Source organism: Balaenoptera ricei, chromosome 2 (genome assembly GCF_028023285.1).
Source record: "Balaenoptera ricei isolate mBalRic1 chromosome 2, mBalRic1.hap2, whole genome shotgun sequence".
Lineage (NCBI taxonomy): Eukaryota > Metazoa > Chordata > Mammalia > Artiodactyla > Balaenopteridae > Balaenoptera > Balaenoptera ricei.
The window spans coordinates 145466932-145488737 of NC_082640.1; the positions used below are offsets into that span (position 1 = coordinate 145466932).

At 39.2% G+C, this 21806-nt stretch overlaps 1 protein-coding gene across 1 annotated transcript in view; it reads left to right on the forward strand.

Annotated features, from left to right (window-relative positions):
* Window positions 1-17510: 17510 nt before the first annotated feature.
* The window catches only part of ARID4A (AT-rich interaction domain 4A), a 57325-nt gene continuing 53029 nt past the window's right edge, over window positions 17511-21806 (forward strand). Inside the window, exons 1-3 of the mRNA XM_059914314.1 lie at window positions 17511-17659; window positions 18752-18808; window positions 20606-20716. Coding sequence (XP_059770297.1) covers window positions 18803-18808; window positions 20606-20716 — 117 coding nt within the window. The 5' untranslated portion in view covers window positions 17511-17659; window positions 18752-18802. The remainder of the gene's footprint in view (window positions 17660-18751; window positions 18809-20605; window positions 20717-21806) is intronic.

Consider the following 21806-nt stretch of genomic DNA (forward strand, 5'->3'; position numbering starts at 1 on the left):
ACAGCAAATCATTATACCAGAATACTTAACTACTATACAAACAACTCAAAACCAGTATCTCATTACCATGGCTGCTTTTATGTAAAATTACCTGCTACATCTTACAACTCATATATTTAACTCAGACACCAGTGGCCTTGGGCAGACACCTAAACAACTTAAGCTGGATGGATAATAAGCTGAGTATCCCTAAGCCAGTCTGACCATTCTATACTTTTCCAACTTCCAAAGTATGAATGGCACATGAATCTTCTGTTTTCATTGTACTGTGAGTACATCTGTTCTTAAATTCACATTGGAATAGCTAATAATCCTCTTTAAAAGAACAGACAATGGTTCTAAACAAACTTAAATCTGAGCAGCTAAGCCACCTCAAAAACATATATCAGATAAATCTAAAACTAAACTTTTCAGCTATTATAAAAGAAAAGCAATTGATTTTCATACATACTATACAAAGAATTAATAAATAATCTAGGTTCAACTGTAGGGGCACTTTGTAACTGCACCACTGAGGCATGATTAGCCTCTGGGGGAAAAAAATGGCTGGCACATTTTACTTTGACAAGATTACAAATTTATTTTCAGCAAAGACTTAATACCTTATTACTGTAAACCTCGATACTGGTACCTAGGAAAAAAAATTACAAACGTTTTAAAGAATAGAATTTTGGTTTAGACATTACAAATAATATTGGGTTGGCCAAAAATGTTTGTTCGGGTTCTTCTGTAACATCTCTTCTATTCCACATTATTGTACAGTATCCAATTTTCATTGCCCGTCACAATTTGTTTTTAAAAACGGAATGTTTTCGTTATGTTTAAGTAGAGAATCGCAATGCGGAAATATGGTCAAGAAGGTTTCTTTCGCTTAACTTACGTGGAACCCAAACATCAAAGCGATTAACATAACCAAGCTGGTGCAAATGATTTTCAACACCTGATTTGGAGATTTTGATTGTGTCGGCTTATCTCCTGCGTGGTATAATGTTGACTGTTTTGAAATTTATGTCTCGATTTGACTGCTATCAACTTGAACTGGTCTCCCCAACCATGGAGCATCGCCCAGCCAGAAATCTCTACCACAAAACTTTGCAAACCACTTTTGACACATTCAGTCACAGCACCTTTTCCATACACTGCACAAATCTTTTTTTGCCTTTCAGTTGTGTTTTTACCTTTCTTGAAATAATAAAGCATAATATGTTGTTGCTTTTTTTCCTTCCATCTTCAATATTAAAATGGCTACACAAAAATTCACCAATTTTGATGTTTTTTTTTAAAAATGCACGCTGATATGACAGCTGTCACAATACAATCTAACAAAATTGTTTCGAATGAAGTTAAAGACAACTAAGTGCTACTAAAGCCATCTTATGGAAAAAACCGAATACCTTCAGATAAAAAAGCACTTATCTGATAAGACTATCCATTTGCTTTCATTTCTGTCATTCTCAAAGGAACCTGAAAAATAAATGAGAAAAATAAAGTTGTAGGTCCTCAATATGTTTAAACTGATTGAAACATTAAAATACTCTTCAAATTAAGATTTGAAAAGCAAATTAAGATTACAAATTATTTCTCATTAAAAAAAAACTATCAAAATGCTACTAAGAAATCAGAAGAAATCCACAAATGAAAAAAATGAAGTCTTAATTTAAAACAATTCTAATGCTGTTCCTCACCTTGGAAATGAAACCCAGGCTGAACCTTTTACTTTCCTGCGCTCTGCCACATCCATATTGTATTTACCGTGCCTAGGCTATCTCTTAACTGGTCTTTCTGAAGGACTCCCACCACCTGCAAAAGCAAGCCTTCTGAAATGATTGACAGATTTCTCCCTCTCAAAGCCCTTTACACGTTTCCCACTTCATAGTTTTCAAACTTTTTTTTTTAAAGGAACTCCGAAATATGAAATGAGTGCAGCCTACTCTTAACCCCAACCAAGTAGAAGCTTTTGTTCCACCATTGACCATGTGTACATATCTATTACAGTGTTTACTATAGTAAAATCTACTATAATAATATAAATGTATTCCTCCTCCCCCACCCTCCCTTGGGAGTTGTTCAAGAAATCATCTTTATCTCTACTGGTGAGCACACAGTATGTAATCAAATGCTAAAGGTATGTATTTTTAAAACTAAAATAACTCATACTAGTTAACTACAGGGTGAGATATTCAATATATTTAAAAACACTGGTTCACTACTGTATTGATCCAGAGGCTTCTAAATTAAGACAAGCGTGGTTTATGATTCGAACAGATCTGGAAAACCTAAGCTCAGGAAATATACTTGGGGGAAATCAATTCTTTTATACCATCATGATAACGGGATTTTTCTTGTTAAAAAAAGTTAGGGCTTCCTCTCTGTCACCATTGTAACCACAATTTCAGAATAAGAAAACCAGCATCATAATTAAAACCAGGATAGTGGTTTATAAGCTAACGTAGGTTTCATACTGGCTTTGTCACTTAATAATTGTGTCACCTTGGGCAAGTTACTTATTCCCTGGTCTATAAAATGAGGATTATACACCACTTAAAATGACATCAAAAACAGGAATACTTAGATATAAATTTAAATTTGTATAATATTTTGTGTTGAAAATTATAAAATGTTGGTGAGAAAATGAACTAAATAAACAAACTGATCAGAAGACTCAGTATTGTTGTCAGTTCTCCTTAAACTGATTTATAGATTCAATGTAAAACCCAATCAAATTTGCAAGAGGTTTTTTTTGGGGGGGGGAGGGGTGTGTTTGTGGAAAGAAATCAACAAGCTATTTCTAAAATTTATTTGGGAAAAGAAATTAGAATAGCCAAAACAATTTCAAGAGAAATAGTTACAAGGCCTATGCCATCTGATTTCAAGACTTACTATAAAATTAATGTAATACTATTAATGGAAAAGAATAGTCTAGAAATAGAAATAGAAGTATATGGTTAATTGACTGACAAAGGTGAAAAGGCAAATCAATGCACAAAGATAGTGTTTTTCCACAAATGGTGCTTGAACAACTGAACGTGTGTATACAAAAAGAGAAACCAACACCAAACACCAAACCATACCTTGTACCATATACAAAAATTAACTCAAAGTGGTAAGTCAAAATGTACCTCAAAGTCTAAACTTTGGATGAAAACAGAAAACCTCTGTGACCCTGGTTTAAAAAAGAGCTCTCAGATACTACACCAAAAGCATGATACATAAGTGAAAAAAACTGACAGTGAATTTCACCAAAATTAAAAGCTTCTGCTCTCCTTTAAGAGAATGGAAAAAAACTCTAGACAAAATATTTGCAAATCACATATTTGACAAAGGATATTTGTCCAGAATGTATAAAGAACTCTCAAAATTCAACAACCCAATATTTAAAAATGGGCAAAAGACTCAGAAAATTCACATTACAAATAAAACTAATGTTCCTTCCTTAACCATCCTAACCCTGCAAGAGGTAATCACCATATTATGTATATCCTTCCAGCCAATAAATAACAATTCTTTAAAAGAGTAAATGCTGGTGTAACTATAAAGATGTTGAAGAGCAAGGGTCCTCACACACCTTGAGTCTGTGTTTGAAGTGTATGATTTGGAATTAGATTTGATTTTTACTCTGTGGAACCATGAAGTGGAATTTTAGGAAAAAGTCATTTAAATAAGAAGTTTAACTATATGATCCATATGGGATTTATTAAAACTTTTTAATTTTTTTAGGAAAAGCCAATAGGCTTCAAGACTGATATAATATGGGAGAATTTGACATATAAAGATGATAACCTACCTTTAGTAGACCGACTGGTTTAAGAGTCAGCAGCAACCAAGTGATAGTAAAGATTCAATGCAAAAATTTAGATGTCTACAATGGATCATACTGCCAGGAAAGATTAAAAAAAAAAAGTTAAATAATATGCAATTCTTTTCCCAGTGGGAAAAACAGACACATTTAAAAATCACTAGGAGGGCTTCCCTGGTGGCGCAGTGGTTGAGAATCTGCCTGCCAATGCAGGGGACACGGGTTCGAACCCTGGTCTGGGAAGATCCCACATGCCGCGGAGTGACTGGGCCCGTGAGCCACAATTACTGAGCCTGCGCGTCTGGAGCCTGTGCTCCACAAGAGAGGCCGCGATAGTGAGAGGCCCGCGCACTGCGATGAAGAATGGCCCCCACTTGGCGCAAATGGAGAAAGCCCTCACACAGAAACGAAGACCCAAGACAGCCATAAATAAATAAATAAATAAATAAAATATTAAAAAAAAAAAAAAATCACTAGGAAAGTATATTAGAAATACATGGGGACTTCCCTGGTGGCACAGTGGTTAAGAATTTGCCTTTCAATGCAGGAGACGTGGGTTTGATCCCTGGTCAGGGAACTAGATCCCACATGCATGCTGCAACTAAGAGTTCGCATGCCACAACTAAGGGGCCTGCCGGCTGCAACTAAGACCTGGCACAACCGATATAAATAATAAAATTTTAGAAAATACTATATTTCTTATCCATTAAAAAAAAAGAAATACATGTTCATGTATTATTATGTATACATAGCCTGTATGTATATACTGACCTACAAATGTGTACTCTGAGAAGGGGGGAGCAGGGGAGGAGATAAATCCTGACAAATAAGGAATTTTGGACAGTTTCCTGGATATCCGGTGCATAAGCTCTCCAATTCAGTGAACTGGATGAAAAACTAAGGATGACAATAATTAATAGGAAAAAATCTGAGATGTCAATAATTGAAACAAAGTAAAAAGACTAATCCATATAAGAATATGAAGAACAGAATTTAGATGGGCGTGCACGTTAAGTAGATAACTGTTTCTCCATCTTGTTCAGAGACCACCCGCATAAGAATTCTCCATGGATTTTAATTCACCAGATGTAAAGTGACGCCCAGGAATCTATATTTTGAACAAACACCCGATGTAATGCTTATGAATACACTAAAATTTGAGAATCACTGATTTGGACACAGCTTATTAAAAGGAGAATATGGCAACAGAATGTTTATTGAAGGGTTTCAAGAGAAGAGATTTCTGATATATAGCAAAATGGAGGATGAAGCTGTAGGGCATGATGGGTACTTGGGAAAACTTTTTTTTCCATTGGATTTTCAAAGAAATACATGTCTCAGAAATCGGAGCACATAACTAGATGATAAAAAGAGAAGTATCTGGTAGAAACTTTATAATAGATGGTTTCTAATACCTTATGATTCAGCATCAGTTCTCTCACCATTTCCAACATGAGGGTGGACAAAGAGCCAGGGAGCTGATAAAGAAGAAAATGCATATGAATTCAGAGATTAAAAAGCATCTTTTATATTTTACTGACAGGTCAAGAGAGAAAAATAGCTCTGACTTAAGACAGGCCAGGTCAGTATGGCCAAAGAAAATTTTATGTTAAGGGCTCAGTTCTGCCACTGCAAAAGAACCTTAACACAAGATTCCCTTACCAGCAATATGAAGGGATTCAGGTTTACACTGAAAGTATCTTCTACTGACACGTTCTACTAACACCTAATTCGAAGTTCATTTCATAGGATAAAAATACGTGACAGATAATTCATTGTTTAGATAAATGTTGTATTTACTCACTATTTTACTAACAAAAGAGTTAACATCATTTTACTGCAAACTTTCCCCCAAAGATATTCAATATTCACAAGGTAGCCCATTTCTATTCTAATCACCATTTGACCTTTCACCTGGCCCTACTGAAAACGGAGTAAATGTGGCTGAATGCAGTTCTTATGTATTTCTAGAGGAAAGGTCTACTAGAAGTAAACACAGATAACACTTCCTTCAGAGGCAATACAATGATTCATTCACAAACTGAAACACGTTTGACATGGAAAGTCTAAAAGGCAAGCCACCAATGTTGGCAAGTCATACATTAGTAATTATTTCTGACAACTAAGTTTTTCTTCCTTGTCGGCAACCCTGGCTTTCATGATATGAAGCCAAATGAAACTTTCTGACAGATGACTTCATGTGTAGACATGACGTGCCACCCCCATCCCCCAATCTAGGTATTTGGACAGCTTCCAAAAAGAATTTCAGAAGAGATGCTTTAAACATGAAACTCAAGCTTGTCTACTCTAAATCCATTCTTTTCCCTAAATGGAAATCTGACAAAACAGGAAGTACTTGGCAGGATAGAGAAGCAAGTCTTGCAGCTTAAGTATTTACTGGTAACAGACTAAGTTCTTCATGACTGTGTAATAAAATGCAGAACTACAAACTTGAGAAGAAAACAGCAAAAACTTGCCTTGGTTACCAAGCTTCCCTTGGCAATTTAAAGGCCTTAAAAAGATAGTATCACATGATACATAGAGGAGTAAGAAACAGGAAGATGGCTTTTCTTTTTGTTATGGTACTTCATATAAGAATCCCTCTCCCTACCCTGTCTGACCAAGATGTAAGCCACCAAAATTATACAAACACTGAAAAGAGTTTTGTGACTGTATATAAAAACTAAGAAACACAAAGATTCAAAACAAAACAAAACAAAGATTTCTGGTTTCGTTTGAGAGAACCTACTTGGGGAAAATCTTTGGTCTATGCTTGCCAAAGGATCTGAGTATAAATACAGTATCCTAACTACAAATAAATACAAATATAAATATACACCCTTAAATGGGATGTTAGGATTAGCAGAGTCAATAACACACTAGCAAACATACTAAGGAAAAAAGAATCCCTTCCCCATGACTCCTTCCAGCTGCCACCCCCAGCCCCAATTCTACTGTTGTTGAAACAACTAGAAGCATTTTCAGGTAACAGTTAGTTTGTATCTTCACTTTTAAGCTATCACACTTAAGGGTACAGCAGTATATCAAAGTGCCCAGTAAATGTTAAAAACTACCAAACAAATGTAAAGCATTGTTATCTAGTCCATTTTCCTACCCCTCAAAAGCAGGTTCAGACCCACAGTAAGTCATAAAATCAATTTGTGGGTCACAACAGATTTTTTTAAAAAGTGAACTACAGGAGAAAATACTGGAGGGCACCGTACTTTCATTTGTTGTGTGTATGAGCAGTATACACACATACACAGAATAGAAACTTCACTATAAAGAAATTAATCAATGACCTTGCTTAGCTATTATTTCAAATATCTGTTTTACTAGAACACTTGTTATATAAAACAGTGAGGTAGGTAAGGACATTAAAGCTTCTGTCAATTTGATAATAGCAGCAACTTCCGTAAGTGCTAAAATTATCAAGTCAGTGTCTGATACTTCTGATTTTCAGAGGTTAAGTATCATTTAACCTTTCAGGGATACATAAATATTAGAAATATGCTTAGGAATTCTTATTAGAAAAATATGGTGCTGGATTAGAACCGTTAAGTGTTAAGAGCTGTAAATACCTAGCCCCATGTCCCTTATACTTTAAAAGCAAACACTCATGTAGAGTAATGTATCCCAACCAATGAGAACAGGCTTATGATCAGAACACAGAACACCTGGTCTTCAAATCCAGTGTTTCTACAGTAGGATACTTACTCAAACCAACATCCCATTGAACTATTGTAAAAAGTCTGAGAATTTTCGAGCTAAGAGTACATAATTGCTGCTTTAGCTCTAAAAATGCCTACTATGAGCCTGATTTTTTAACTTATCTCCCCATTTCCCAACATTTCCATTTCCTCTAAATCTAGAGGCATAGACCCCGTCAATCTTACAGTAACTAAAGATCAAGTAAGTGTCCTCATGAAATGTCTCACCCAGTTCCTATTTTCAGCCTACTCCTATTTTCATGCCTAGAGGCATTATGGTATTGTGAAAAGAAAAATGTATGTACAGAGTGAGATTATGGGTTCAATAACCAATCGAGCCAGGTGGTTTGTAGATTCTGTTATTGGCAGATGTACCCTTAGTACTGGCCCAACTTTTCACAAATTTGGACCACTGAGGATGAGAAGATTGGTGCGCGGGCAGATCTGTGAAAAATCAGCTGTCAGAAAAACAATCCCTCTGGTGGTTAATTAGACATACTAGCCTTTATAAAACAATAGGAAATCATTCTAATGAAAATTCCTGACCTGTGGATAGTCCCCAGAGTGACCTACCCCACTACACATTCTGGAATCTGACCCAATTCCTAAACCTCAAGCGATCTCATTTTAAGCAACTCATCAGGCAAGACGTTCCTCTTGTACAAAAACTGACAAAGCACGTTTTTACTGGCATGCATTTGTCCATTAAATGTCACCTTTTAGCTTGCTATACCTTTTATAAACTGTCACTCTACAAATGAGTGCGTAGTAAGTGCCAAGGCCTGTGACAGGTTCTAAACCTACAAAAGTGAATAAGGTACAGTTCTCTGTAAGATGTCATAACTTAGTGAAGGACATATTAGTGGACAAAAAGCTAAAATGCAATACAGAAAGTGGTAGAAATCACATAAAAGGAAATATATGAAATTCATACGGACAGATTACCTATAGTTGCAGAGGTATCAAGGAAAGCATCACTTAAAAAGCAGCTTTTGAATATGTGGCAATAGGGCAACAATCCAGATGGTGGGAAAAGTATGAATAAAAACAAAGAACTGGGAAAATACAGAGCTTGTGCGGTGGAGCCATGATAGTTTTAGTGTGACTGCAGCAAATAATACCCGAAGAGAAGAAGTATGAAATTAGTTTGGAGAGAGGTCGATATGACCTTCAGGAAGGGAGAGGCAAAGAGTCTAGATGCTTTATTTCTGTATATAAATATAACATTTCCTTAAAACTCTCTTGAATGACAGATATTATGAAACAGCACGACACATACTAACACCACCACATAATATCTGGAATCATTCTAAGCACTTTACATATATTAATTCATCTAATACTAATCCTAACCAGGTCAGTTCTATTACTATCCCTATTTTACAGATGAGGCAGAGATTAAATCTGCCCTAAGCCACCCATCCCCACAAAAAGCCTGGCCACACCCACACATTCTAAAGCTTAAGTATCTTCTTTGCTATCCCTGAGTAATTCCCTGGATATTCACTAAACTGTGGTCATCATTTCATGATGTATGTCAAATCACTATGCTGTACACAAACTTATACACTACTATATGTTAATATCTCAATAAAACTGGAAGAAAAAAAAGAATGAAAAACTAAACTTTCTTTAACTTAGTTCAGGAATCATCTGGTTTTCCTGCATTTATTTTACTTAATAATCCACTTTAACTTTTCAAGTTAAAATCAGAAATAAGAAAGCCCTAAAGAAGCACCAAAAAGTCTAATGGAAGAATGGAATTAAAAGTCAGAATGGGGCTTCCCTGGTGGCGCAGTGGTTGAGAATCTGCCTGCCAATGCAGGGGACACGGGTTCGAGCCCTGGTCTGGGAGGATCCCACATGCCGCGGAGCGGCTGGGCCCGTGAGCCACAATTGCTGAGCCTGCGCGTCTGGAGCCTGTGCTCCGCAACAAGAGAGGCCGCGATAGTGAGAGGCCCACGCACCGCGATGAAGAGTGGCCCCCGCTTGCCGCAACTAGAGAAAGCCCTCGCACAGAAACGAAGACCCAACACAGCCATGAATAAATAAATAAATAAATAAAATTTAAAAAAAAAAAAAAGAAAAAGAAAAAAAAAAAAAAGTCAGAATGCAAGGAATTCCCTGGCAGTCCAGTGGTTAGTACTCCACGCTTTCACTGCCAAGGGCCTGGGTTCGATCTCTGGTCGGGGAACTAAGATCCCACATGCCACGCCACGCAGCCACAAAAGTTGGAATACAGAAAACAGTATACAGTCCAGCATATGCCTTAACCCAGTTAGGGACCTTATAGGCATTTTCACAAAAGTAAGAACAGATGCTTACCGGACATTTCAAGCTCTAACTAGCATGTTTAAAACTGATTTCACTTTCCTTACCAACCAGTAGCCTCTCCTGACTTTCCAAGTTGATTAATGGCATGATCTATTTCCCATTTTTTAAAATCCTGAGTTTTCTTTCTTCTTTACATCTATAATCAATTAGAAATCAAATGCTATCAACTCTTTTTTTCTCACAGTCTCTTGCTCACCTATCCTTCCTTCCCCTCCCTCCAGGCCTTACTCACTCTAGTTTCACCTCATGCTGACACCACTGCAAGAGTATCTTAATTGTCTCCCCACCTCCAATTCCTGTCACTTCTTCAGTCATACTGGACACTGTTTCCAAGTAATCTTCCAGGAATACATTTTGTCTATTCAAAAACCCTCAACAGGGGCTTCCCTGGTGGCGCAGTGGTTGAGAATCTGCCTGCTAATGCAGGGGACACGGGTTCGAGCCCTGGTCTGGGAAGATCCCACATGCCACGGAGCAGCTGGGCCCGTGAGCCACAACTACTGAGCCTGCGCGTCTGGAGTCTGTGCCCCGCGACGGGAGGGGCCGCGATAGTGAAAGGCCCGCGCACCGCGATGAAGAGCGGTCCCTGCACCGCAATGAAGAGTGGCCCCCACTTGCCTCAACTAGAGAAAGCCCTCGCATGAACCGAAGACCCAACACAGCCAAAAATAAAATAAAATAAATAAATAAAGTAGCTATAAAAAAAAAAAAAAAAAAAAAAAACCCTCAACAAAAATAATGAAAATTGGGCTTCCCTGGTGGCGCAGTGGTTTAGAATCTGCCTGCCAATGCAGGGCACACGGGTTCGAGCCCTGGTCTGGGAAGATCCCACGTGCCGCGGAGCAACTGGGCCCGTGAGCCACAACTACCGATCCTGTGCGTCTGGAGCCTGTGCTCCGCAACAAGAGAGGCCGCGACAGTGAGAGGCCCGCGCACCGCGATGAAGAGTGGCCCCCGCTCGCCGCAACTAGAGAAAGCCCTCGCACAGAAACGAAGACCCAACACAGCCATAAATAAATAAATAAATAAATAAATAATTAAAAAAAAAAAAGAATTAAATCTTAAAAAAAAAAAAAAAAAAAAAAGAAAATCAAAAGGGAAGTCTTTATGGAAAAATATCTGCAGCAAATTACTACTAAATATTATATAATAAGCTCAAAAAATTAAGGAATATCAAAACTCTAATATATAAATGGACAAAAGTCTTGAATAGACAACTTGTCTACTACTAAGAATCAGTAACTTAAATTATGGAAAGAGGTTCCACTTCACAAGTTAACAAAAATATTACAAAGAAAAAGAGAGCTCAACATATTTTGTACCTAGTAACTTGGCAAAAATTATAATTACAGGCTACCCAATGTTGGTAACTAAACTCACAGGGAAGGTAGTGTAAATCATAACTCTTTTGGAAAACAACATGGCAACATTTCAAAGAGTCATAAAAATGTTCATACAATGACCTTTTAAATCAATCCTAAAAGAACAGTGCAAAAAAACAGAAAATACTGTATGTACATAGATGATAATTACAGCACAATATTTAAGAACTAGAAACCTAAATGGTCAAGCAATAGGAAAATAAAGTCAGAGATAACACAGTTTGATGGAATATTTTCAGACATTAAAATTACTGTGGAGGACTTCCCTGGTGGCACAGTGGTTAAGAATCCACCTGTCAATGCAGGGGACATGGGTTCGAGCTCTGGGCTGGGAAGATCCCACATGCCGCAGAGCAACTAAGCCCGTGTGCCACAACTACAGAGCCTGTGCTCTAGAGCCCGTGAGCCACAACTACTGAGCCCGCGTACCTAGAGCCCGTGTTCCGCAACAAGAAAAGCCACCGCAATGAGAAGCCCGTGCACTGCAACAAAGAATAGCCCCTGCTCGCCGCAACTAGAGAGCCTGCGCACAGCAATGAAGACCGAATGCAGCCAAAAATATAAATAAATAAATTTATATATATATAAAAAATTACTGTGGAGACCATGCAGTCACATTGAATGCCTATTACAACGTTAAGTAACAAAGAAAAATAAAAATTTCTCTAAGGAAAAAGAAAATTTTAAAAATCCAATGTTAGGGTGGGATTAGAAGTAAGTTTTTGTTTGTTTAATTCCATTTTGATTTGTAAAATTTGAAAACAAAACAAAAAATAACCTTCATTTTCTGCTCATATCCCAGCTTTCAAGGCCCTCTGGAAGCTCCCAAACCTATAAAAGACAAGCACTCTACATAATTCTGATGTGCAGCTAATTCTAGAAACCTTGACAAGCTGGCTTCACACAACTTTCCCAATGTAATCTTTAATCAGTCATCCTCTCCAAACTGGTTTACTTACTGTCCCAAACATAGCTTTTCTTATATATTGGGTTGGCCAAGAAGTTCCTTCAGTTTTAAGTAACAATAAAAGACACATTTTTCATTTTCGCCAAGAATTTTATTGAATAATGTATTCACTAACCGAACAAACTTTTTGGCCAACCCAAATAACTGCATCCTTGCTCACAACCTACATCCACTTAGAATGACTTCCCTTCTTCTAATTTTACATATTACATATCATTAACCTTGAAAAGCCTTCAATGATGGCTAAATAAATTTCTTTTTGTTCTGTATTACAAAACAATTTGTTTTTAAAAACAATTAGATCCAACTGTACACTGAACTTTGACAAATCTGTTTTTCTCGTGTGCCATGATTTAAATCTTTAAAAAGTTAAACCAATCTAAACTGATGGAATCTTTTGAAATAACTATATTAATATCCACATGTTTAATTATGGTTTTCTTTTTATTGACAGTAAGCTTTTGAGGACAGATCCTAGTAGGAATACCACTAGGTAACCTACCAAATCCTAAAATTACGCTCTTGTTTGCATTATATATGAAGGAAAACCAGTTATCTATGACTCCATGTGGCCATAAAATAAGCAGTGACATCTACGAGGGCAAAAGACCATACAGAGATTACAAAGGTTGCTTTGGTTGCAAATAAGCAAATTTAGTCACTTTCCAAAAAAACAAAACCATCAGGAAAGCAGCTACATTCAACACAACAATCTGTTCTGCTTTTCAACATACACAGACATTTACAGAAATAACTGTACAGTGGAACAAATTCTATCATTTTTTAAAAGAGATGTACATGTAATGGCAACATGGCCAATCTCGATTACTACAGAATAGTTAAGTAAAATTGCATACCAGAAATACAATTTCAACAGAGAGCAGATCCAAGTCATTTAAAAACTGGAACACTTTCCTTCATATTTCCACAAAGCGAGGCTTCCTCTAGAAGACAAAGACTTTTTAAAGTTTTGAGTATGTTATATAGCCTGCACTCAGAACAGACAGTTCTGCTTCACTTCTAAACACTTTTCTGATGAGATCTTTATATGTCAAGTATTTTACCATGGGTTAAAGAAAAAAAAAATCATGAAAATGTTCACGGTGTTCTGTGATTAAAAATCCAAAAGTGGGAACCATATGAATGGGTAAAAAAAATTCATAGGGATGTTCTAATTTTGAGATTTCAGTCTAAGATACCATGACGGGAAGCTAATTTCATGCCCTCATTTGAATCCTTGACCAAATAAATAAAACATTCTGCTTTCAAAATAGCTTTTTTTCATAAAAACATTAGTAAAAATTTGACAATTTTGATTTTGTAGAAACATTATTCTACTAGTTTGGGCTCGTTAAAATAGGTTACAAAAATCAATTTTATCAAAATTAATTTTCATTCATTTATTCCTAAGAGATGATTTAATAAGTGTTCAATTAATATTCATCTATAGTTGCCTTCCACTAAGGTATCATAAAATCTTAAAAAAAAAAAAAAAGAATTGAGGAAAAAAGTCAAGAATAACTATTCTCAATGAGTTCTCTAAACCCACATTATAATAGCAATTAGAAATCAAGTCAGCATTGGGACTTCCCTGGTGGCGCAGTTGTTGAAGAGTCTGCCTGCCAAGGCAGGGGACACGGGTTCAATCCCTGGTCTGGGAGGATTCCACATGCTGTGGAGCAACTGAGCCCGTGTTCCACAACTACTGAGCCTGCGCTCTGGAGCCCTCGTGCTACAACTACTGAAGCCCTTGAGCCTAGAGCCCATGCTCCACAACAAGAGAAGCCACCGCAATGAGAAGCCCACACACTGCAATGAAGAGTGGCCCCTGCTCGCCACAACTAGAGAAAGCCTGCGTGTAGCAACGAAGACCCAATGCAGCCAAAATAAAAAAAAACCAACTTTGCTCCCTTCAAAAAAAAAAAAAAGAAAGAAATCAACTCAGTATTAAATCAAGTTATTTGGAACACTAAAAAAAATTTCAAAGTTAAGACAGCATTTGTGGAATATCATGAATTTTCAGAAGAGAACTGCTGTTAAAGAAAACATAAGTTAGCTTATTTCACATATTTTGTATATAAAAGTACATAAGGATTCATAAGAAACAGTGACAGAGCACATACCATGTATCAGGTAAGGAAACATAAGAGTGAGTAAAACAGCAATTGCTACCCTCTGGGAGTAAAGTCTCAAACTGGGGAAGAGCCAAACAAATGCAAAGTAAATGTGATGAAGAGAGGCATGTAAAGGGTCCTATGAGAGTACAAAAGCACCTTGAGAATGCACATAAAGATGGAAAACTTTAAGCCAGGCTACAAGGAAACAATAGTTAAACTCAACTAACTCTACCATAAAAACAATTTGTTTTTAGTATCCTCTAAGTGTCACTTCTGCATAGCAAAATGTTTCACTGTACAAACGCCTGATTATTCTAGATCAAAAAATAAATTAATTTTAAGAAATTACTCTTAAGGTCCAAAAAAATTCTCAAGTTTATTTTACTATATGTGTGAATTGAAAGACTGATAATTTTACCTGAATAAACAGAGACCCAGGAGAAAAAGCTCAAAAATAAAGCTAAATTAAATTTTAAAAATGGGGGTGGAGGGGGGAGGAGAGTAATAAAAGGAAAAAGGATAACAAAAAAAGTAAGAGCAAAAGCTTTCTGATGAACAATGGTATTGTTTGGCCTTGTATTTCTACTTCTAGAAATTTATTCTAGAGAAGTAATCAGGCATGTGAGGGAATATCAAGATGCCTAGAAATTTTAGGCATAGATGTCAGTTCTGAGAGAAAATCTTTTGTAAACCATGCACAAGGATATTCAGACATATTACTGCCATTATAAAAATTAAGAGATCTGGTTACATAAAATACGGTACATCTATCCTACAGGACACTATGCAGCCATGAAAAACGTGCAGCATGTTCCCAATATTTTCCAAAAAGGAAAAAAACCTGAGTGACAAAATGAGCATGACTAGAATGATCTCTATTTTGTAAAACAAAACCAGCGAAAGAGAAACCCCTCTGAATAACGTATAGGTACAGTACAAACTGCAATCACCTTTTGGTGGTGGTGATACAAGAGATTTTGTTTTCTTCTTTTGGCTTTTTGGTAATTTCCAAATGCCCACTGACATACATTATTTGGATCAGATAATAACAGTTTTAAGTCGGGTAGTGGAATTATAGGTGATTACCCACCCCCCAGCCCCGGGAAGTTAAGTAGTATTACATGTCCTATAATTTCCTGAAGAAGAAACAAATCGTTTAACTTCTAAACTCTTACTGAAATATCTTTTCTACATCCCACATTTTTAAATATTGAGAAAAAAATCATGAAAATGTCCATATTATTCCTTGATAAAAACATTAAGTACTTAAAAATCTAGAAATGGGACCAGCATGAATGGGTAAACAAATTTGTAAGTATGTCCTAATTTTGAGACTTCATTCTAAAGTATCATATCAGGAAGCTAATTACAGACTCATTTGAACCCTTGACCAAAGACCTTTCAACTACCATTCTTCCATCTTGCTATTTATGGCTCTACTTACTGGTCTCCCCAATTCTAAAGATTTTTACAGACATTAGAACTCACCTCAGTAATACTTCCGGATGTTTGTCACTTAACTGTCCTGTTTTCTTCAGACCAACTGCCAAAAAAAACCCCAACAAATCATTAAATCACTCGATCATTTTCTAGTCTGCAGCCCCACCAATACAGCAATAGGGTTCAAAACATAAGTATTATGAGGATAATTTTAAGCAGCTATTCAGATCAGTGTGACTAGGTCACTCAGCAGAAATACTAACATGCATTTCATTTTCTTAACAATGCTGAAAAAATCACTGTTACGAATGAAAAATCGCTGCAGCCTTAGTTAAGATGTCCTCTTAAAGAATAAGTTTAGTCAACGTGGATCACCGTCGATATTTTACATTTTCTTAATTATTTCATTCTTTAAAACAACTTGCCAATCAATACTCTATTTCCACCATTTCAAATGTGGTTTTGTTTTCTTTAACAGAACACAAGATCGTGCTAATGGAACGAGATCAATGGCTGCCCTGAACAAAATCCTATCGGGGAAGTCCTTTTTTATTTTTACCTAAGGTGTTTTCCGTCCCTGAAAAACCACTGCTCGCTCCTTTCAAAAAGCAGCCTAAGCCTCGTGCAGCGTGGCACAGCTACTTGTCTAAGGCCAGAGCGGCAGCGTCTGTGCTAGCAAGGGAATTCCTCAGCACCCCAAGCCCACTGTTTCCTTCAGTTTCCTCACTGCTTAAACGCATGAGCAGCACGCGGAAACCCCTCCCCACGCAGGACCGGTTTGCCTCAGAACCCTGCCCTCCCTGCCTTAATTAAGGAGGAGCCCACAGCCGGTGGCCTTGGTCGCAGAACGTGACAAGCTGCCGAAATCCACTTCCAAAGGGAGGAAGCACTGCTCTAAGAGGAGCGGCATCCCGAACATCTCTCACACTCCCGAGAGAAGTCCAAAGGATCAGCCCGGAGAAAAGAGACGTGCACGTCCCCTCCGCCTCTTTCTCTGGGGCCGCGAGAGAAGAAGCCTCGCCCCCTCTCAGCCCGCCCCCAGCTCCCCACCCAGCCGCAGGGAGAACTTACTCGGCCATGGCTGCCGCGCGGCCCCCTCACTTCCGGTGCCGGTGCCGCTAGAGCTGCGCCATCCCCCAGTCCACCGGACAACTACCGCTTCCAACTGACCTTTCTGACAGATCGCTACTCTTCCGATCTTCACTAGGTGCTGTCCTGGAGGGAACGGTGGATGGTTGCCGCAGTTAAATGAATCCACGGGATGAAGATTCCGCTCTCCTCTCGCCAGAAACATAAAATGCGGTAGACCTGCGTCCACCACTGCCCAGACAAAATGGCGCCGAGAAACTGGTTCGGCGCAGGCGCTTTGGAAAGACCCTGCCCCGCCCCCGTGCAAGTCCTGGCCACAGCTCCGGGTTCGGTTTCCATGGGACACCCCACCGCCAATCCTCGTGCCGAACTGCTCTTCCTGACCCCTCAATTGACCAATCAGTGCTCAGTTAAGTACATCCGGAGTCGTCTTTACCAATCATTTTTCAGGACTTGCTTACTCAATACCTGATTCTCCAGTAACGTTAGTCTTCGGAGGCAGCCAATCATAAGTGGCAGATGTCCTACCTGCTGTTTTTCGCACCAATCCGTGAAGTTTCAGAGCTGCATCCAATGAGGACGGCAGGTAGCGAGCTCCAATCCGAAACTCTTCGGCGTCATGAGCAGCCAATAGGAGTTCGTGTAGAAGCGAGTCTGCTCAACAGCTTGTTATTTGGTGGATTGTGGCAGTAAATCGGGCGAGTGGGGAACCGGGCGCAGGAACTGCCGCCGCGGCCGGGAGTGGTGCTGCCCGGACTGGGGCCCACGGGGGTCAGTGGGGCGGAGGACTCGGGGGCTGACAGCGCGCACTTCACTCGCAGTTGGTAGGTGGGGAGAAGAGAAGCAGGGGATACTGAATGGACGAAGCGGCACTAGCAGCTGGTGCTGCTGCCCGGGGTCCCGGTGCAGTTGGAAGCTTTGGAGGTGGGGAGGGGGGATGCTTGGCAAGCGGGGCGGCGAGCGCAGGAGAAGGGGCAAGTCGTGGAGCAGCGGCAGCAACTGCGGGAACAGCCGTCGCAGCTGCCTCCTCGGCCGCTTCCCCGGGTTCCCCGGGAAAATGGCTGTGGGCTGGCCGCGCCGCTTAAGTTTGCTTCCGCGAGGCGAGGAGCGGGCTGCTTGGGGCAGCCGGCCCCCAACTCCGCGGCGCGTCCTCCCCCGTGGAGTCCGTGGTTGGACCCGAGGGACTGGGGGCTGGTACCGCTCTGGGCTGTACAAAAAGTTGAGGCGGGCGCGGGGAGGAGGCGGCGGCTGCCGCTGTGCGGCTCCCCTCCCCTCCCACACCCTGTCCGGGCCACCTCCCCTCCTTCTCTCCGCCCCCCCAGCCTTCTTCCCCTCGGGGGTCTTCCCTCCCTCGCGCGCCTCGGGGCTGAAGGCCACGGCCCCTGCCCCTTCGGGTGAAGAAGTGCTTCTCCTTTCTGATATGGTGCAGAGCGGAGGAAGGAGAGCAATGGCGCCGTGACACTCCGCTGCCGCCACCGCGGGCCCGGGGCGGGCGGAGGGGGCCGATCGGCGGAGGCGGGGCGCGGGCCGAAGTCGGGGTATCCGGGGGGCGGCTGAGCCAAGGCTCGGCGACCGCGCCTGTGGGGGGCCCGGGGAAGCCCAAACGGCGCTCTGCCCTTCTCCAGAGCGACCCGTCCTGGGGCTCTGAGTTGAGCATTCCGGGTCAAAGTGGCGAGCGAGGCGGGGGCGCGGTGGGCCGCTGGCGAACTCCGCGGCGGAACCCACTGCCCGTTGGCGCCCGTGGGGTTCTTGCCACCCCCTCGGCTCCTGCGTCCTGGCTGCCCTCGGAGGGGATCTTATCCCTTCCCTGGTGAGGGTTCTGCCCCTCCCCGCTGGCGTTTGTTTACTTTCTTTCCCCGGGTCGCTCCCCTCGTTGACTGATTCTGTGCCTGTCTTTCCCCTCCCCTTGGTTCCAGCGACGGAGAAGATAGCTCGTTGAGCTGGAACCCCACAGATCACCAGTGAAAATGAAGGTAAGTAGAGTCGACGCTGCTCGGAACCTCGTGCCCTGGACACTGACTGTCGTGAGGCCAGTGCTATGGAATGTCATTTTTTTTTTGCTACTCAAAATTGATTCGTCTGCTAAGCAGCGCTTTCTGAAAATGAGGACGTGTTGAATGGGTGAGAGATGATCATTGTGTCTAAATGCGGTCAGTTGGGCCCCTCTCCGAAGCAGTTAGCACTTTGGAAAGGCTGCTGCAGCCTTTCCATTGTTGTCCATTGGGCTAGTATTTTTAAACACTTCCTGTGTTGGCAGCGACCTTTGCAGAAGTAAAGCTTTTGTCCTGCTTTGGTTCTTTGGGGGATTTTTTGATTTTTTTTTTTTTCTTCCCCAGTGCCAATGCGATTTTCTAAGGAAGGAATGTGTGGATTGTGTAAGGGAGATACCATTTCTTCTGGGGATAAAGTGAAATTTTGTGGGTAAAATATTTGAAGGTGAATTAAAACTAAGTATTATTATATATTGTTATTATAACTAATAATACTTAATTTTAGTTCAGTCCTTATAGTAAATATTTTAAATGTATATCCGACCTAAAAAAAATTCTCCTGAAGACAACTAATATTGCAAACATCGTATGTGATGTTTAAAGGGAAAGGAAGGAGCATCCTGCAGTTCTGTGGCATTGAATGTTTCAGGTCAGATATTTATTTGTAAAAAGTATTTCTCTTCAATTTGCGTTATTCGTAAATGCACTAACCTTAAACTTGATTCCTTACTCATTTACTGTTTCAGTGTATTAAGCTCTGAAATACAGGATTTTCCCAAACTTCCTCTTGCTTTCCTATCTCCTTGAAGTGACAGTGTACCTTCTTTAATGTTAGTTGGGAAAACTTAATGAAAAATCATTTTCTACTTGAAAGTATTTCTCCAAAGTATACACTGTCACCTTTGCACTTAGCATTGTTGAGTTGAGCTTGTATGAATACACTTAACTTTTGGAAAACATTCGTAAAATGACAGATTGAGATAGCAATCATTCTGTTCCTGTCAAGATTAAAATGAATGGTGGAGTGAAATTTTTCACATCTTTCCATGTATCATTCTGATCACGTCCATTTGCTAAAAGTAGATATTTCTTTGTGAAACTTTTTTTTTTAAATATACCAAGAAGATTAGTGTTGATAAACTAGGTACGGCCACCATCAGTTCACATCTCTGCATTCATCAGTTAATTTAGATTTAAAGCTTTAAAATGCAATATTTAGCCAATGATTTTTCTAAATAATACTCTCCTTATCAAAAGGGTTGGCTTCATTTATTATCTGTACAGTTATTGTGTATCCAAAAAAATGTTGCATTTACGTAGCTATATTAATAAACATTTAATTATGTATTTGTTAGTGTTAATTGTAATAGCAATATTTCTTTTAATTTGAAAACAAAATTTCAGGAGGCCATAACTGGCTAACTTAAAGTTTTATGAGACACTTAAATATACCTTTTCTGGATTTTTAAGTTTTTTCATTTCTTAAATATATTATAAAATTGTTGAATCATTTTGTACCTGAATGAAAAAACATTATTTTTCCTACTGATACTTTCTAGTTACAATTTAAATTGTTTTATGTTATCAGGATGTAGTTTATAAAGTAAAGGATTGCTAATAAAGTGTTTGCTTTAGGGGTGTTTTTCAAAATATCGATGATATTAATAAGCAAATAATGTTAACGTTCTTATTACTTGAAATACAGAACCTTTTGATGAGACTTGGGATTGGAGTAGGGAAAATAGTAGTGACATTCATATCGTATGTTCCTTTCATCAGGCGGCGGATGAGCCTGCCTACCTGACAGTGGGAACTGATGTCAGTGCCAAGTACCGAGGTGCCTTCTGTGAGGCAAAAATTAAGACTGTGAAAAGGCTGGTAAAAGTTAAGGTAATTTTTTTTTTTAATGCCACAGCTTTGTTAACTTGATTGAAGAGAATTAGTGATGGAATTAGGAGACTGCAAATCAACATTTTATTTATTGAACTGTTAGTTCACTTCGTGAATCATTACTCTGTGAAAGCACTGTTATATACAAAACTATAGGAAAAGCACATTAAGAATTGGGAAATAAAGAACTCAAGATGAGAAATTATTGCACCTGCTTCCATGAAATACCATACTCATGATACTTCCCATCATTTGGATCTTTCCTGTTTGCGGTAGCATGCTTACTTAGGCTATAATCTGTTTTCTCTCCTTTCATATTCAGGTAGCAACGATTTCAAGTGATTAGAAAAAAAATAAATTACTAAAAACAAAACAGTGGAAATTATCATTTCAAGACAGCGATAAAAATGACTTAAGAATTTTATCTTAAGAAAATTTTAAGATGCTTTTGTGACCAGAAAAAAAGTTATTTATTGTTATACAATATTTGGAAGTACAGAAAAGTACTGAAGGATTAAAAGCCATAGTTGACTTCAGAAATACTACTATTATCATTTTGTGTTTCCTCCTAGTAATTTTTCTACATAAATGCTTTTAATAATCTTAGTTACTTAGACTACAGAGGTAATCCATGCTTAGTATGAACTTTTTAATATTGTAGAACTGTATAATAAAGTTCATGGAGGTCCTCTGTGATATTACTCCAAAGAACCTTGATGTGTTCTACCAAATTTTGTGCTGTGCCTTTCAGTAACACTGTTGATGTTATTATTATCATTGGATCATTCTGTACTTTCAGTTTTGCAATTTGCTTTTCACTTATATATGTGATCCTTTCCTGCAAAAATTAAGCACCCCGGAAAGAGGAAATGTTTGCCTTGTTCTGTTCGCAGTACCTAGAGCAGTGCCTTATAAACAGGGGGTGCTCAGAATGTGTTGAATGAATAAGTGAACAGTGGACCCAGGACCAGCAGCATCAGTCTCACCTGAGAACTTGTTTAAAATGCAAATTCTCAGGCCCCCACCCCAGACAAACTGAATCAGAAACGCTGAGGATGGGGTGCTATGATTGTGTTATAACAAGCCCTTC